Source organism: Erythrolamprus reginae, chromosome 2, assembly GCF_031021105.1.
Source record: "Erythrolamprus reginae isolate rEryReg1 chromosome 2, rEryReg1.hap1, whole genome shotgun sequence".
Taxonomy (NCBI): Eukaryota; Metazoa; Chordata; class Lepidosauria; order Squamata; family Dipsadidae; genus Erythrolamprus; species Erythrolamprus reginae.
Genome location: NC_091951.1, coordinates 249463759 through 249482731, shown reverse-complemented (window position 1 = coordinate 249482731; position 18973 = coordinate 249463759). Strand labels below are relative to the sequence as shown.

General features: G+C 44.3%; 1 protein-coding gene across 1 annotated transcript in view; it reads left to right on the top strand.

The window, feature by feature from the left end:
• LOC139162263 (thioredoxin domain-containing protein 2-like) overlaps nt 1–18439 on the top strand; it is a 31244-nt gene extending 12805 nt beyond the window's left edge. Inside the window, exons 2-5 of the mRNA XM_070742443.1 lie at nt 2589–2693; nt 10269–10328; nt 15314–15379; nt 18242–18439. Coding sequence (XP_070598544.1) covers nt 2589–2693; nt 10269–10328; nt 15314–15379; nt 18242–18304 — 294 coding nt within the window. The 3' untranslated portion in view covers nt 18305–18439. The remainder of the gene's footprint in view (nt 1–2588; nt 2694–10268; nt 10329–15313; nt 15380–18241) is intronic.
• Nucleotides 18440–18973: the final 534 nt, after the last annotated feature.

The following is an 18973-nucleotide window of genomic DNA, read 5'->3' as shown; positions in this document are numbered from 1 at the left end:
ACAACACATGCAGCAATATGCATTTTAATCAGATAGTTTATTAATTGGATGTATGAATAGTTTGAACTACTGACACTCCCAATAACCTACTGCAGAGATTGACCGCAGGAAGAAACGAGGACGCAGTGAGAAAAGAACAAGAGTGCATGGACTTCACTGTTCTGGACATGCACCAAAAAGTGGACAGCAGAATCCGAAGGTAGCTGATAACTGTCGGACAGCCCTAGCCCCACCTCTGCCTCAGACTTAGAGCATTCATCAAACCCTTCCCCACACTCCAGGACTGGCCCTCCCCAACTTCCTGACTGTCAGAGTCTGCCGCATATTTGAGACAAGGTTCTGAAGACTTCCTTTCCTGAGAAGCGAAGAAACAGAAGGGGATTGGCTTGTTTGCTGAAGTCTTAAGTTTCGGAACAAGAGTCCAGGGTTTTAGCACTCTCAACTGTTGTGCACAACACTGTGTTGCAGTGCAGAGAGGGACGAAGTGGAGATTTCAGCAGTTCTTGCTGTTCAGTTACATTTGTCGGAGATCCCCACCCCCTATTTCTTTTTGAGTCATTCTGCATTTTTTCCTTCCTTCTCCCTTCCTCTATCTGTCTTTTAGATTTACAAGCTTTTCCTCCTGTCCCCTAACTCCTCAGATTCCAGAACCAATCCCTGGAGTAATTTCTTTCTATTTTTCTTTACATGCTTCATATGGACAATGTTTAGAATAGAGTACAGAACAGTCAAGTTGGATGGGATCTTGGAGGTCTTTGCCCAGCCCTAAACTTGATCAGGAGACCCTATATCAGTGATGGCGAATGTTTTTGGCATAGAGTGCCAAAACTGGAGTGCACACACACTTTGCACATTTGTCTGGGCCGCAACCCGGAAGAGGAGCTGCCCAGGGTGCATGCGCATGCCCCAAAACAAAGTTCTTTGGTTCTGGTTTCCAACACCGGCCAGCGAGTCTTCTGGTTACTGGCGTGGATGCGGGAGTGACGATCATCTGGCCAGTGCGCATGCTCACGCACTAAAATGGAAGCCCATTTCTTCTAGTTTCCAGCACTGCCACATGCATGAAGGACAGCTGATCATCATGTGTGTGCGCGCACAGAAAGCCAGAAGAGAAATAGCCAACTCCACACGTTCCAGGCAACGTGGCTCCACTTGCCACTTCAGGCACACGTGCCAAAGGTTCGCCATCACAGCCCTGTATCATTCTGCACAAATAGCTGTCCAGTCTCTTCTTAAAAACCTCCAGTGATGGACCCTCCACAACTTCGGGAGGGAAAATTAATTGATCTCATTCCCTGGAAATTTCTCCTTAATTCTTATGCTGGATCTCTTTTTAACAATCTTCCACCAGTGGTGGGTTTCTACCAGTTCGACCTGGTACGACGAACCAGGAACAGCGGTAGCAGAAAGCTCCACCCACCCACCCGGACATAATAAAAAAAACGCTTGTTAACCGCTTTGTGTATTTCTGATGGTAAACTGCCTGGAATATTTGGATTCTGGCAGTACATAGATATCAGAAATAAATAGTTAAAACACTTGGATTATTTTTAACTTTTGGACTGTTGATTTTCATAGATTGTAGCATACCAATACATATGATTCAATTATGGCAAGCATATTTAACCTACCATTTTCTAACACCCCCTGCAAGGAAAAAATAAGTCCCTCTTTGGATCTTTCACAAGTAATTCTCAATTTACAACTATTCGTTTACTGTTTGATGTTACAAAAATGATGTGGAAAAAAGTGACGTGTGACTGTTTTTCAAACTTATGACCGTTGCAGCATCCCCATGATCAAAATTCAAATACTTAGCTGACTCGTATTTATGACGGTTGCATTGTCCCGGCAAAGTCAATGGGGCAAACCAATTTGCTTAACAGCCATCTTACTAACTTAACCACTGCAGTGCTTCACTTAACAACTATGTCAAGAGAGGTTGTGAAATAGGGTAAAACTCACTTAGCAATAGAAATTTGGGGCTCAGTTGCAAGTCAAGAAGTGCTTTATATTGCATGGTGGTTGGTTTGTTTTTGTAAATTATGTTGTGATTGGAAGGGTGAGATAAAAAGTCTTCCTGCAGTTTTCAAAGCACTGAAGAAGGGAACCCCAAATGCAATTCAGAAAAGATTTAATGCAGAGGTGTTGAACTCAAGGCCCATGGGCTGCATCCAACCCACAGGGTGCTTAGATCTGGCCCACAGGGCTGCCCTGGAAACAGTAAAGGACCATCATGCAGCCCTCCCAAGCTCCATTTTTACTGGCTGAGGGTTGCAGGAGTCCGTCCCAGCTGAAAATGGAGATTGAGAGCCTGTTTTCGCTGGCAGAGCACGTGGGCCCACAACAACTCTCCCCCCCCCCCGACACAAGTGACGTCAAGATGGCCACGCCCTCCTCGATGTCAAGATGGCCTCCTTGATGTCAAATGGCCATGCCCCACCTGACACCCCCCCCCCCCCCCAAGGTCAAATACATCCCTGATGCAACCCTCAATGAAATCGAGTTTGACACCCCCGGTGTAATGTGTTGGGTGCAAGGAAGAATTTTATTGCTCCTATGAACTGGTCTTGATTCTTTTTCCTCAGGCTGAATTCAACGTTCAGTTGGATACTGCTGGTGGCAACCTCATCGTCGTTGACTTCTCCGCCACATGGTGTGGGCCATGTAAAATGATCAAACCTTTCTACCATGTAAGTAACTTGGATTCCTTCGACATTTTGTTTCATAAAGCATGAGGAGAGAGCAGGATGTTGTAGATGGGGATTCCATAGAAACCAAGGTTACCTGACAGAGATGCGTAAGAATTCTTGAACCTAGAGGGATTGAAATACAGTGGTACCTCATGATACGAACTTAATTGGTTCCAGGAGGAGGTTCGTAAGGTGAAAAGTTCGTAAGATGAAACAATGTTTCCCATAGGAATCAATGTAAAAGCAAATAATGCTTGCAAATCCTTCAGGAAAATCCCAAACTTTAGAAAGGAGGCGAACAGAGGGCAGGGAAGAGCAGCTAAAAGGGGTGGGTGGAAGAAGCAAGGCTAGGCTAAAGGGTGAGTGGGAAGGAAGAAAGGCAAGGGGGTGCCCCTCCCTTTTCTTTCTTCAAAAGACACCCTTTCAGTGCTTCTGCAAGCACGCTGTTCTCTGCAAAGTCTTTCCTCCTCCAAGCCGCCCCTCCCTTTTCTTTCTTCAAAGGACACTCTTTCAGTGTCTGCAAGCACAGCTGTTCTCCTAGTTTTTAAAATGCAGTCTTTCCTCCTCCAAGCCGCCCCTCCCTTTTCTTTCTTCAAAGGACACTCTTTCAGTGCCTGCAAGCACGCTGTTCTCCTAGTTTTTTAAATGCAATCTTTCCCAATCCAAGCCGCCCCTCCCTTTTCTTTCTTCAAAAAAGGGGAAAAAAGAAACCCCTTCATCCCAGCAGCAGCGGCTGGGTTCGTAAGGTGAAGATAGTTCGGAAGAAGAGGCAAAAAAATCTTAAACACCGGGTTCGTATTTTGAAAAGTTCGTTAGAAGAGGCGTTCGTAAGATGAGGTACCACTGTATTTATCTGCTCATGCTTCGGGGACTGTTGTCTTTTCCAAGCCACCAGTAGCAACAGCATTGATATATAGAAACAATGGCATGTTTCATTCAACAGAAAAAGTTTACGTTTTGTTTTGTTTGTCAGGTTCACATGCCATTCCAATCATCATTGTTCCTTCCTTCTGATTAAAACCATCATCATCATCATCATCGGATCTTATTAATGTTCCATTAAGGGCCCTTGGAACGATGCCAAAGATGCTGCGGATGACTAAAACCGCTGGAAAACGCTTCCTGCCCAATGTGCTCTGCACAGATTAAAACAATAGTGTAGCAATAAAAGTTAAATTGGTAAAATATAATTTCCAGACTAATGCCGCAGCTTTATTAGGGCCCGCTCACAGTACATAAAAGTGTGTGCAAGTTTCAGGTGTTTCAGTCCTCTTCAAAAACTGAAAATGTTAACCAAAACAAATAATGGGGAAGGAACATTCTCTTACAAAAATTAGGCCAGGTGTCACATTGCTACAGTCTTGTGACAGAGTTATAATTTAATTACGGTACAAACCAGACCGGAAGGCTGAATGCTTTACTTTTTGCTGCATATGGGAGGCAGGCTTATTATACAAAATATGCATTTATGTGTTAACCCTAATATTTGCAAGTTATCTACTTACGCATGCCTAATGATATACCGGTAAGTGATCGTTATTCAATCTGTAAATGAGAAGTGACAATACTTAATCAGGTTATAATAAATCATCTCTTAGGTAAAGACAACAAATCCAAATGCTGCATCAATCAACTTTTTCCAATAAAGGCAGCCAGATATAATTATTTTATTATTTTAACCATGATTAAAGAAACCAATCTTATATACCCTTTCCTGAGTTTTTAAAATTATTCTTTCACCTCTTCAAAAAAGCCTGCTGGGCATTTGTAGGCTTCAAAGTGAGAAATCTTTAGCAGATTTCTTTTACATTAGTAAGTAAAATGTATCCTTTTGTTTGTCATTAAAAAAAAATCCTTCCAAATCTTAGCAGAGCTCTTTTGTATACAGTATACAGAAGAGGGAAAAAATTTCAAATCAATGACCTCCATTTATATCTGTTCATCCTTAGAGAATAGGTCACCCATCAGATTCATTTGCATTTATTTAAATCTCTCTTCAGATTAATTTCATAGATGTTCATTGCTGCTCGTTTTTGTTTTACAAATTCATTACAGCATGACCTTTTGAGTTTTATCAAGGATTGTATCAATTCTATCCAAATGCTTGGCTGAGAGATATTCACAAATTTGCACTAAGGACGTCTGTTCCATTTTCTTTATTCCCTTGCAGTAGTGTCCAAAATTCAAGCATCCTTATCATAAAAAAACCTTAAGCAATCTCAATTTTCCCATGAGAAAATATCTTCTAAACAATTCACAAGTATAATTCTGAATCCCCTGGCCCCTTAATCAGTGGTGGAATTAATTTTTTTTAACCGGTTCTGTGGTATGGTGAGCGTGGCAAAGGAAGGATACTGTAAAATCTCCATTCCCACCCCACTCCAGGGGAAGGATATTGCAAAATTCCCATTTCCTCCATATTAGCAGGGACTTGAGAGGAAGAGAATAGAGGGGGGTGGGCCAGAGGTGATATTTACCGGTTCTCCGAACTACTCAAAATTTCTGCTACCAGTTCTTCAGAACTGGTCAGAACCTGCTGAAACCCACCTCTGCCCTTAATCCATTGTTAAGTTTCCAAAATCCATAGATTATTCATCCTTTTTCCACATAGGCCAAAAGAATTTGTGCATTTTTTAAAACCTTACATCAAACTTGCACCGTCTTTTAAGGGGATGGAAACTCATTTTATGAATATATGGTAGTAGAAAGATACGCCAGTCTGAAAAGGGCTTAATCTCTCCAATATAGAAAAGTTTTTTAAAACTCCAAAAAGATAATCAAGATATAAGGCTTAGTTGAGCCTAATTTCCATAAAAGGCTTAGTTGAGTCTCATGTCCATAAAAGGCTGTTTGGCGAGCTTGATTTCTAGCCATTCTGCTCATAAGTTGACACACAAAAAAGTCATTTTTCATGGATTATTACTCATGAGGATAATCTGTCCAGTGTCCTATAGATGCTTTTGACTCTCTCTCCTTCGTTCTGGAGAAATTATAGCTGATATCCAATATCTAGCCACGATTTCCTTTGTAAAATCTGTCTTGCTAGCTACAAACAGACACAAGACATCGATTTACCATGCTGCTCTCCAAAAGTCAGCATTGTGCCACAGTTCTTAAAGATTGGGAATCCTGCTTCTTTTTTACCAGGGCTTTCTTGTGTCTGTTTACTTTACACTTAAACCAGCTGTATATTATCCTCCTCTCTCCAGCCCTTATACTTCAGTAGGCCTTGCTTTAATTAAATTAGTTTTGTGGTTGTTCCCTTAAATTGAGTTGTTCTTGTTTTGTTTTCTTTCTCAGGTCTTATCAGTGTGTAGGAGGTTCCTCCTACAATTAACTTGCAGCTGGCTGGCTGTAGCAGTCTGCATCTTTGGGAGTTGTGAGGCTGTGCTTCTCCTTAGTCAGCTGCGGTAGCTTAAGTGTCTCCAGACCCATTGGCCTCATTCAGACACAATTGGCCATTTCTTTAGTTCTCCAACTTAATTTCTTTTCTCTCTTCCTCTATTTCCCTACAGTTCAAAGCATGGTCCTTTACTTTCTTAAAGTCCCGGGGAACACAAAACCACAAGAAAGGAAAACAGGCAGCAACTTTTGAGTTTTTCCTTCCAGGGCGCTGTAAATTAAAGTCAGTCTCAGAATAGAGATTATAGATTTGATGATTTAGGCAATGCTAGATATTATCTGAGTCAAATAAAATAAAGCACGCAGGGAGCAATAGTAAGACTAACCAGCCCCACAAGTTTTAAAAGCATCAGAGCTAAAAGGATATGTCCATGAAAACATGTTTATCATAAGGTGGGGACTGTGGGGAAAAAATGTAAGCAGTATTGCAGCATCTGCAAATCTGTGGATTTTTCTGGCCCCATCAAAGGTAAACGCTGTTTGGGTCGTTGATCTTAGTTGCTGCAATAATCTTGAACGACAGCATTCCTTGTCTGGGACCCAACCCAATACTGGACTGCAATCTTTTTCCTTTCAAAAATGAATAACAATAGGTGATGTGTTCATAAGAGTTGGCGGAATTATAATACAGTGATCCCCCGCTCGTTGCGAGGGTTCCGTTCCAGGAACCCCCGCAACGAGCGGGTTTTCGCGAAGTAGCGCTGCGGAAGTACAAACACCATCTGCGCATGTGCAGATGGTGTTTTTACTTCCGCAGCGCTAGCGAGGAGCCGAAGATTGAGGACTCAGCTCGGAAGCTGCACGGGTGTTTTAAAAGGTCTCCGCCGGCATGGGGGGCTTCTTAGCACCCCCCCAAACCCGAGTTGGGGGTTCGGGAGGTGGTAGGAAGCCCCCCATGCCGGCGGAGACCTTTTAAAACACCTGTGCAGCTTCCGAGCTGAGTCCTCAAGCCAAGCGCAGAAGTTAGCCTTGAATCCCTTTGAATCCCGCCGCTTCTGCTGGATACGGGCGATGAGGGGGCGAGCTGCCACAGCCCCTGGCTTCCGCGCCGCTCGTCCCACCCACCGCCCGTATCCAGCAGAAGCTGCTGGATTCAAAGTGCTGCTGGGAGCCTCAGGCGAAAGGAGCTCGGGCATCGGAGCGCGGCGCCAGGCATTGTTCTCCGGACCCCGCCCGCTGAGCCCCGCGGCGGCCCTTTCCCTCTCCAGGCTGCGGGCGGGGTCCGGAGAACAATGCCTGAGCTCCTTTCGCCTGCGGCTTCCAGCCCACCGCCTGTCTCCTGCTGCCCGGTTTAGCCAGGACATGAGCGGCGAAATGACTTGGAGGAATGTGAAGCTGAAACCGGCCGGTTTCAGCTTCACATTCCTCCAAGTCATTTCGCCGCTCGTGTCCTGGCTAAACCGGGCAGCAGGAGACAGGCTTTGAGTTTTGGCTGCGGGGGGAGAAGTAGGACTTTCCTAACTCCCTCGCCCCGCAGCCAAAACTCAAAGCCTGTCTCCTGCTGCCCGGTTTAGCCAGGACATGAGCGGCGAAATGACTTGGAGGAATGTGAAGGCTCAGCGGATCAAGGCCGGCTCCTCTCGGCCCAAGCGGCTGCCTTCCGTCACTGAGCCTGGCTGGCCCGGAAGATCGTAGCGCGCGTTGGCTGCAGCGGCGAGCGAAGCCAAGCCGGCAGCAATGTCGCCGCCGGTGCAGCCAACGCGCGCTACGATCTTCCGGGCCAGCCAGGCTCAGCGGATCAAGGCCGGCTCCTCTCGGCCCAAGCGGCTGCCTTCCGTCATTGAGCCTGGCTCGCCCGGAAGATCGTAGCGCGCGTTGGCTGCACCGGCGGTGACATTGCTGCCGACTTGGCTTCGCTCGCCGCTGCAGCCAACGCGCGCTACGATCTTCCGGGCGAGCCAGGCTCAATGACGGAAGGCAGCCGCTTGGGCCGAGAGGAGCCGGCCTTGATCCGCTGAGCCTGGCTGGCCCGGAAGATCGTAGCGCGCGTTGGCTGCAGCGGCGAGCGAAGCCAAGCCGGCAGCAATGTCGCCGCCGGTGCAGCCAACGCGCGCTACGATCTTCCGGGCCAGCCAGGCTCAGCGGATCAAGGCCGGCTCCTCTCGGCCCAAGCGGCTGCCTTCCGTCATTGAGCCTGGCTCGCCCGGAAGATCGTAGCGCGCGTTGGCTGCACCGGCGGTGACATTGCTGCCGGCTTGGCTTCGCTCGCCGCTGCAGCCAACGCGCGCTACGATCTTCCGGGCGAGCCAGGCTCAATGACGGAAGGCAGCCGCTTGGGCCGAGAGGAGCCGGCCTTGATCCGCTGAGCGAAGCCAAGCCGGCAGCAATGTCGCCGCCGGTGCAGCCAACGCGCGCTACGATCTTCCGGGCCAGCCAGGCTCAGCGGATCAAGGCCGGCTCCTCTCGGCCCAAGCGGCTGCCTTCCGTCATTGAGCCTGGCTCGCCCGGAAGATCGTAGCGCGCGTTGGCTGCACCGGCGGTGACATTGCTGCCGGCTTGGCTTCGCTCGCCGCTGCAGCCAACGCGCGCTATGATCTTCCGGGCGAGCCAGGCTCAGTCACGGAAGGCAGCTGCTTGGCCCGGGATGCTGGGCCGAAAGGAGCCGGGCTTGAAGATCGCAGCGCGCGTTGGCTGCGGTGGCGAGGGCTTGCAATGGAGGGTGGAGGAAGCGGCCATGGGAGGGCGAGCTGCCTCAGGGAGGAGGATCGGGCGGGACCAGGTGGGGGCTGGAATTTCTCCACTGGGAAGAAGCGGCCAGGGCGAAGGGCGGGCGAGCGGCGAAGGGCGGGCGAGCGGGTGCTGGGGAGGGCTTCTCGCCCTCCCGCCAGCAAGAGGGGGGAGCGAACGGCGTGGGCAGGCGAAGGGCGGGCGAGCGGCAGCGAGGAGTTTGCGTGGGCGGTGGGGAAACTCCTCGCTGACGCCAGCAAGAGGGGGAAGATCCAGGGAAGCTGCCCAGCAGCTGATCTCCCGGTTGCCATCTACGCATGCGTGCCCGGCACGCATGCGTAGATGGTATTTTGACTTCCGGGTTGAAAAATCGCGAATTACCCTGTTCGCAATGGTCGGGGACGCAATAACCGGGGGATCACTGTAATTCCTTATCTTGAGTTATGCTCTTTGTGGCATGGGGTGGTAGTTTATGGTTAGTGGTTAGTTATTTGAGGTAATAGGTAGGGCAAAAAAAATGGGCCCGTAGTTCATGGCACCGGGCCAGGTTATCTCCGGGACCACCTTCTGCCGCACGAATCCCAGCGACCAATTAGGTCCCACAGAGTTGGCCTTCTCCGGGTCCCGTCAACTAAACAATGTCGTTTGGCGGGTCCCAGGGGAAGAGTCTTCTCTGTGGCGGCCCCGGCCCTCTGGAACCAACTCCCCCCAGAGATTAGAATAGCCCCCACCCTTCTTGCCTTTCGCAAGCTTCTTAAAACCCACCTCTGTCGTCAGGCATGGGGGAATTAACATATTCTTTCCCCCTAGGCTTCCACAATTTATGTATGGTACATTTGTATGTATGATTGGTTTTAAAATAAGGTTTTTAGCTTCTTTAGTATTGGATTGTCGCATGTTGTTTTTACCACTGTTGTTAGCCGCCCCGAGTCTACGGAGAGGGGCGGCATAAAAATCCAATAAAATGAAATGAAATGAAATATGAAAGCTATAATAGGAAACAACTTAACTTTCTCCTACTGCGTCCTGGGAATGTCACCTTCTATCTTTTGCTCACTGGGCAAACTCCTGTTCATTTCACTAGGCAGAAGGTAGAGAGGATTTGGCCTCAGAGTCAAGTTTATCTTCTCACATGGGCATCCTTCAAAATTGCATGTCCTCTCACTTATTGTGCCTTGGCAGTTGTCATTTGGTAGCCTGGCAAGCATAGCAGATAATAACTGTAGGAACCTATCAACCCAATCCAATCCAATCAATCAGCCAATAAAGTAAATAAACAACACATCCTGAATATTCTCCTCAGTCTCCTTAGCGCTGTGTGCATTGCTTCAAATTCAAACCCAAAAAAGATGCATGGCGCCTACCCCTGGTTTCTCTTGGACTTTAGGCCTGGGGGAGAAAATTCATTGCAGATTATTTAATTCGCCACATGTTTATGTTCTATAATAATTGAGATCAGCAAGCATACTTTTGTGTTCAACGGGTTTTTTTTTTCTTTCATTACAGAGCATGAGTGAAAAATATCCAGATGTAATCTTCATTGAAATTGATGTGGATGATGCTCAGGTAAGTTCTAGAGTAGCACTCGCAATGCAGTACATTCTCTTAAAATCCTTGAATTCGTATAACTTGTTATGTAAGACTAAAGAACTTTGATTTGGGGATGGGAGAAAATTCTTTATTTTTTATAACACGAAGTGAACTTGTCATTGTAATTTGGGTATGAAGGAATATACACTGCTCAAAAAAATAAAATAAAGGGAACACTTAAACAACACAATATAACTCCAGTAAATCAAACATATGTGACATCAAACTGTCCACTTAGGAAGCAACACTGATTGACAATCAATTTCATATTGCTGTTGTGCACATTCAACTTTGTACAGAACAAAGTATTCAATGAGAATATTTCATTCATTCAGATCTAGGATATGTTCTTTGAGTGTTCCCTTTATTTTTTTGAGCAGTATATATGCAATTCATTTTAAATGGCTTCAAAGCAGTTTTTAAAATGTGCAGACTTCAGATAGTTTTCTCTGTGAATAGTGTTGATGAAACAATTTTAGTTCTCTTTTTCAATTTGGATTATAAAGTACATGGAAACACTGAGGAGAACAATCTCTAATAGCAAAAGATCTATAAGGAACCAGCGACTGGTCAGAATTTGTGTCCTAAGATTATCATTGATCCAGCTAGTTGAGGCTTCTAGGATCTGAGATTTTGTTACATATGGGAGATGCTGTGTTTAATTGGACTTGCTTAGATTCTGTACTCTACAGAAAACACAGATGATCTCTAGATATAATAAACTGTTCACATGTTGCCTATCAGAAGTTGCATTACCCCCTGAATATGCAGCTCATACAAAAACATAGCACAGAAATTAATAAGGTAGGACATAGCAAAGAATATGGAAATACAAAGGCAAATCATTGAACAGGGCAAGAACCAAGCAAGGATGGTATAGAGTCCTGGCTAAAAGGCTGGAGGTACCAGCTTCACAGTCTTCGCTTGGTGCAAATTTCAGAACTGCAGAACAATAGCAAGAGCACTTTACTTAGAGATGTGTTTTACAGCCCTCTCTAAGATGCTTATAGAGTCAACATATTACCCCCAATAATCTGGGTCCTCATTTTACTGACCTCAGAAGAATGGAAGGCAGAGTCAATATTGAGCTTGTCAGGATCAGACTCCAGGCTGTGGGCAGAGTCAGCCTGCATTCTAACCCACTAAGCCCCTACACTTCTAAAGTTCAGCTACAGCCTTTCCTTCAGTGGCCATTCAAAGTTACAGTGCATTGATTGATTGAATGAATGGTAGCTATGAATAATCCTTGGCGTTTCAACCCTCCCAAGCACCCCTGCAGATGATCGCCATCTGGGCACTTGGCAACTGGCTCAAAGTTAACAGTTACAGCACCCCACAATTGAATTATCACCACTTATAGCCTTCCCAGAGGGCTTCCCCAGAAAATCAGTGGGGAAACCAGCAGGAAAGGCTGCAAGTCACTAGGATAAATCCTTCCCACCCATTCTACCTTGACCATTTTGGAGGTGCCAAAATTGTGCCACGCCAATCAATCTTACACTCTGTGCAGCTCATGTCACACCTCTCGTTCACCTTCTCCAGTCTTTTCTCACATACCCTTCCAAATCCAGCCCCAGGCACCACTCCTTGTCGTTTCAGCCAAGTAGTAGCCACTTAACCTGCCTGCCATCCTGGGACTTGCAGCTTCCTGCCAGTTTCCCCACTGATGTTGGGGAAGCCATCTGGAGGTTGCCTTGCCTAACAACCATGGGATTCAGTTAACAACGGTAACCAGGACTGAAGGGGTTGCCATTTCTAAGTGATGTGGTTGTTCTGTTTGCTTCATTTAGCGATGAAATTTTGATCTAATCTAATTGACATCATAAAATTGAGGAAAACCCATGTAAAAACCCAACAGCAGCAGTTTAGTAGCAAATACAACATGTATTCTTAATACTTTGCTCTAAAAACCTGAAATATGGCTTCTCACTTTCAATACAATAGAGAAACCAAGCCTATTTGTTTCAGTATCTACTCCAGTGGTTTTCAACCTTTTTTGAGCCACGGCACATTTTTTACATTTACAAAACCATGGGGCACATTGGGGGGGGGGGGGGGCGCTAAAAAAAGTTTGGACAAAAAGATTCTCTCTTTCGCTCTATTTCTCTCTCCCTCTTTTTTTCTCTCCATCCCTCTTTCTTTCTCTCTTCCTTCTTTCCTCTTTTTTGCTCTCTTTTTCTCCCTCCCTCCCTCTTTCTTTCTCTCTCTTGCTCTCTCTCTTTCTTTCTTTCTCTCTCTTGCTTGCTTTCTCTCTTGTTTTCTTTCTCTCTCTCTCGCTCTTTCTCTCTCTCTTGCTCTTTCTTTCTTTCTCTTGTTTTCTTTCTCTCTCTGAGCTTCGCGGCACACCTGACCATGTCTCGCGGCACACTAGTGTGCCACGGCACACTGGTTGAAAAACACTGATCTACTCTAACTAGCTCAACTATCAGGCGTTCAAACAAGGGCCTGGGTGCCATTGAAATACTACATATACTACAAATATATGTAATAGGAGGTACAGCCACTCCTTTTGAAAGGAAGGTCTGGGTGAAATTGTTTTCTGAATTGTGCAGATACAAGCCAGAACTTTATGAAGTTTTCATCAAATGTTATTGAACAAGTCAAGATTCAATAATGCATTGAACCATTCTTGATGGGTCCACATAACATATTAAGCCAAAACTGAGCATCTTATAATTTAGGAAGTAGGTTTCCTATATTTGCCTGCCCTACATAACCTGCATTGGGAAGCCTGATATTTAACCAGTAACACATTTTGTTGATTGAATAATTATTATCTTGTCAAACAAGTTTAGAAATGTGGCATGTGAAACAAAATTTTCCCAAGTGTGCCTATTTATATAAATGAATCCAACTCACTTGAAATAAAACAACTTAGCTTTTGATCTCTTGATAGTGAGATATTTGGTAGTGATTAAGTTGTGCAAGATGAAGTATGGCTTTGCAGAGTATAAGGCAGAGTGCTAATTAAACTTGTTTTACCTAGTTTGGAAGCAAGAAGGGCCGTCAGAAATAATAAGCTTTTATTAGCTTGATGAGTAAACATCAAACTTAACTTAAAATTGCACATAAATAGTGTGTGCAATTGGCCTTTAACAAAAGCCCTTAACATGTAGTGATGACATCTAAATTAACTGCGGCAGTAGAGAAAGCTAAGTTCGCTTCCCTCAGGTGTAATGAAAATGGATGGGAATGTTTTTTGGTTTTAGTAAACTTTTTTTTTAAAGGGGAGTGTTCTCAGATTTGACACATGTTACACGACAATTTGTAATTCACCCTGAAATGCTAAAATTGCAGCATTCCTTAAAGTCCACAAGGCTATTCTGGTAAGAAAGTTTTAACTATAAAATGTAGTCTGAGACTTCGCAAGATTCTTGGCATTTTCCAGTCATTCACAAGAAAAATTGTAGAAATATAAGGCAGGTAAAAGAATTGGAAGAATATGATAAGAGGAATTCTGATAGGTATTCAGAGACTTACAAGTAGGTGAGTGCAGTATTCTTTACAGGAAGTGTTTTTAATAGGAAAGTGAACACAAAAACAAGGGGGCACAATCTGAGGTTAGTTGGGGGAAAGATCAGAAGCAACGTGAGAAAATATTTTACTGAAAGAATAGTACAGACGTGGTTGGTAAAGCCACAGTAACTGAATTCCCGGGATAAACATATCCATCCTAAGATAAAATACAGGAAATAGTGTAAGGACAACTAGATGGACCATGAGGTCTTTTTCTGCTGTCAACCTTCTATGTTTCTATGTTTCTTACGGCACATGTCATAACCTTCAGATATCCAGGACTATAATTTCCATAAGTCTTATTCACATTTTCAGTGGTTAATAATTATAAGCGTGTGCTGATAGCAACAAGAATACTTTATGCACAAAAATGGAAAGATACTTTGATTCCTACAATGGACGAATGACAGCAAAAGTTGATGGAATTAGCAGAGAAAGCCAACCTGACTGCTTTGCTTAAAGAAAAAAAATACAATCAACTTTTTTCTACTTGGAAACCACTTACGGACTTTGTGTTTGTGGTGGGAAAAAGTGAAACTTTGCCTTTGGATTTTGCAAATTAGATTTATTTATTTATTTATTTATTGTTTCAATTTATACACCACCCCTCTCTGAGGACTAGGGTTGGCCCACAGCATATAAAAATGTAATATACATCAAAATCCAATAAGTTAAAATTAGAAGTCTAAAAACTAAGGAACCAATTAAAATGCACACATATCCATTCAATCAACAAAACCCACTATACATTCATAAGCCAGGGAGCAGAATCTAATGACCTCAAGCTTGGCAGCATAGGTGAGTCTTTAGACTCTTGCGAAAAGCGAAGAGGGTGGGGGCAGTACGAATCTTTGGGGGGAGATGATTTCAGAGGGCCGGGGCCCCCACAGAGAAGGCTCTTCCCCTAGGTCCCGCCAAGCGACATTGACGGGACCTGTAGAAGGCCGACTGTGGGACCTAACCGGTCGCTGGGATTCATGCGGCAGGAGGCGGTTCCGTAAGTAATCTGGTCCGATGCCATGTAGGGCTTTATAGGTCATGACCAACACTCACTTTGGTTAGATAGGCCTGATGTTATAGAAATGGCTAGTAGGTTTCTTATCTCACTAGAGCTTGTTTCACTTTTCTTAGCCTCAGAGATACTCAGAGGAAAATTGGATTTGTATGCCGCCCCGAGTCTGCGGAGAGGGGCAGCATACAAATCCAATTAATAATAATAATAATAATAATAATAATAATAATAATAATAATAATAATAAATAAAATAAAATATCCAGCTATGATTCATTTTGGTACAGATTTTTGGCTTTTCACCTCTGCAAGACACCGATCTTGCATTTTGCCTCAGTTGTAGTGCATGAATGACAGAAGGGGAAAGAATTCTGGGGCACAAAGAATACTGCTCGTATCAAATTGATTGGAGTAACCTTTTTCATCTCTTCTAGGATGTGGCCTCACACTGTGATGTGAAGTGCATGCCAACATTCCAGTTCTACAAAAATAGTGAAAAGGTATTTTTGCTCTCAGATTTCTGGCAAAACATGCGTTGAGCGTGAATGATACTTGCAGAGGGATCCAATCACCTTTAAAAAATTTAGTCTTAAGTCTGGTACATGGCTAAATTCATCCTGCCCAAGCTTCCACACTTTACAGTGTGGAACAATGCATTCAGTGACCGTTTGAAGGTACAATGGCACTGAAAATAGTGACTTAAGAATACAATAGAATTCTTTATGGTGCATATGTTCTCAGTGTACCTTTAAGAAAAAGATGCATTTATTAAGAATCATGAGGTACAACACTTAATGATTGTCATAGAGGTCAAATAAGCAATGAGAAAACAATCAATACAGTAGTACCTCTAGATACGAGCTGCTCCACATGCGAGTATTTCAAGATACGAGCCACGAGGGGAGAGACATTTCTGTTCCAGTCCCGAGCTCAAATTCGGGATACGAGCCGAGCGTCCACTAGGTGGCGCAAGAATCCTTGCTTTTGGTTATCTCAGAGGGGAAAAACAACGTCTAAAGTTATTTGTTCCAGATACAAGTTGCTCGACATACAAGCTCCCTTCTGGAACAAATTATGCTCGTATCTAGGGGTACTACTGTACTAATAAAAATCAAGCAACAAGTTACAGGCATATAGTCATAAGTGGGAGGAAATGGGTGATAGGAATGATGGGGGGAAACTAGTAGTAATAGTAGTGCAGATTTAGTAAATAGTTTGACAAATGGTGAGGGAATTATTTGTTTAACAGAGTGACGGCATTTGGGAAAAACTGTTCTTGTGTCTAGTTGTCTTGGTGTGCAGTGCTCTGTAGCAATGTTTTGAGGGTAGAAGTTGAAACAATTTATGTCCCGAATGCGAGGGGTCAGTACATATTTTCACTGCCCTCTTTTTGACTTGTGCAGTATACAGGTCCTCAATGGAAGGCAGGTTGGCAGCAATTGTTTTTTCTGCAGTTCTATCACTATCATATTACTAATTGAACAACAGTGATATGCTTAGCAAATGTGGCAAGAAAAGTCATTTCTCACTTAGCAACACATATTTTGGGTTCAATTGCAGCGTTAAGTTGAGGACTACCTGTACTTTGTTCCCCATGAGTTCTTTAAATATTAAGTAAGAGGTGTGCTTTTAATACTAATACAGTGGTACCTCATCTTACGAATGCCTCTTCTAACGAACTTTTCAAGATACGAACCGGGTGTTTAAGACTTTTTTGCCTCTTCTTCCGAACTATTTTCACCTTACGAACCCAAGCCGCTACTGCTGGGATGAAGGGGTTTCTTCCCCCCTCTTTTTTTTGAAGAAAGAAAAGGGAGGGGCGGCTTGAAGGGGGAAAAGACTCCGTTTAAATAACTAGGAGAACAGCGTGTTTGCAGGCACTGAAAGAGTGTCTTTTGAAGAAAGAAAAGGGAGGGGCAGCTTGGAGGGGGAAAAGACTCCGTTTAAATAACTAGGAGAACAGCGTGTTTGCAGGCACTGAAAGAGTGTCTTTTGAAGAAAGAAAAGGGAGGGGCAGCTTGGAGGGGGAAAAGACTCCGTTTAAATAACTAGGAGAACAGCGTGTTTGCAGGCACTGAAAGAGTGTCTTTTTAAGAAAGAAAAGGGAGGGGCAGCTTGGAGGGGGGAAAGACTCCGTTTAAATAACAAGGAGAACAGCGTGTTTGCAGGCACTGAAAGAGTGTCTTTTGAAGAAAGAAAAGGGAGGGGCGCCCCCCTTGCCTTTCTTCCTTCCTACTCACCCTTTAGCCTAGCCTTGCTTCTTCCACCCGCCCCCTTTAGCTGCTCCTCCCTGCCCTCTGTTCGCCTCCCTTCTAAAGTTTGGGATTTTCCTGAAGGATTTGCAGGCATTATTTGCTTTTACATTGATTCCTATGGGAAACATTGTTTCATCTTACGAACTTGTCACCTTACGAACCTCCTCCTGGAACCAATTAAGTTCGTATCATGAGGTACCACTGTATAGTAACTTTAAATGGGTTTGTGAATTAGGTCACAAAATCTAGTAACCTTGGATTTCGGGAACCAAAATCAAAATATGTGTTACCATCCTCTTCAAAAACCACTGCTCCCTAGTAGGACCTAGAAGAACTGCTTTTCCAAAGCAGCCCCTATTCTCTGGAATATCCTTTCCCTCTGGAATCTCAGAGCCACCCCTCTCTCAGCCTTCCAGAAAACTATAAAAAAAATTGGTTTCTCTCCAAGTATTGGGATATGGTGAGGTTGAAGTCTGGGGATTGAGGTGTTAGATGGTTAGATTGTGAGGTTTTGTTACTGTGAACTTTCCAGATTTGTATTTCATAGGATGGGTGACCATAGGTATCTTAAGTACTATATACAGTAATACCTCTACCTAAGAACTCCTCTACTTAAGAACTTTTCTAGATAAGAACCGGGTGTTCAAGATTTTTTTGCCTCTTCTCAAGAACCATTTTTCATTTACAAACCCGAGCCTCCGTAACTGTAACCGGAAAAGGCAGGGAAAAGCCTCCGTGGGGCCTCTCTAGGAATCTCCTGGGAGGAAACAGGTCCTCCACCCTCCCTGTGGTTTTCCCAATCACACGCATTATTTGCTTTTACATTGATTCCTATGGGGAAAATTGCTGCTTCTTACAAACTTTTCTACTTATGAACTTAATTTGTTCCGTGACCAGGTTCTTAAGTAGAGGTACCACTGTACTTTAGAAAATTATATTCTTCATGGTAAGCTGCTTAAAGGAAGGAGGTTTTTAGGCAGTGTTCACTTCCTTGATGGATCAGCATGGAATCAACATTAAATAACCATTTAATGTTGACAGTATGTGTTAACAAATGGATGACTCTTCAAATAAAAAGTCTTAAACTTAAAACTCTCTGTATTTCAGGTGCATGAATTTTCCGGAGCAAATAAAGAAAAGCTGGAAGAAGCCATTAAGAAATATATGTAACCAAAGGTTCTTAATTCATGACTGACTGTTAAATTATAGCCTTTTCTACATAACACACTGATCAAGTTAGAATATGTATTCAAATACACATTGACCCTTCGGTCTGTAAATGAAGATAATAAAAAATATATAAAAGGTTCTGTGTCTTGCTTGAACTCTGGCCAAATCAACTTACCTGGGTAGCAACCTTGCTATATAGTCTGCCTTCCCAGAGCTTGTGGACTGTCTGTGGGTGAGTGGGCCATGCGCATACGTTGATATTTTGGCACTTTTTCCTACATTAACTCTTCTTTCCCAGAGTAGATACAGGAATCTCTCCATGGTTCACTGTCTCTGCCCTTGTGGCACTCAAAAGAGTTGGAATTGATAACACATAATTGGTAACCCTTGTGTACCATGCATAAACTATATAGGCCAGGGGGAGATATCTCAATTCCCCCATGCCTAATGGCAGAGGTGGGTTTTAAGGAGTTTACGAAAGGCAAGGAGGGTGGGGACAATCCTAATCTCCGGGGGGAGCTGGTTCCAGAGGGTCGGGGCCGCCACAGAGAAGGCTCTTCCCCTGGGTCCCGCCAGACGACATTGTTCAGTCAACGGGACCCGGAGAAGGCCAACTCTGTCGGACCTAACTGGTCGCTGGGATTCGTGCGGCAGAAGGCAGTCCCAGAC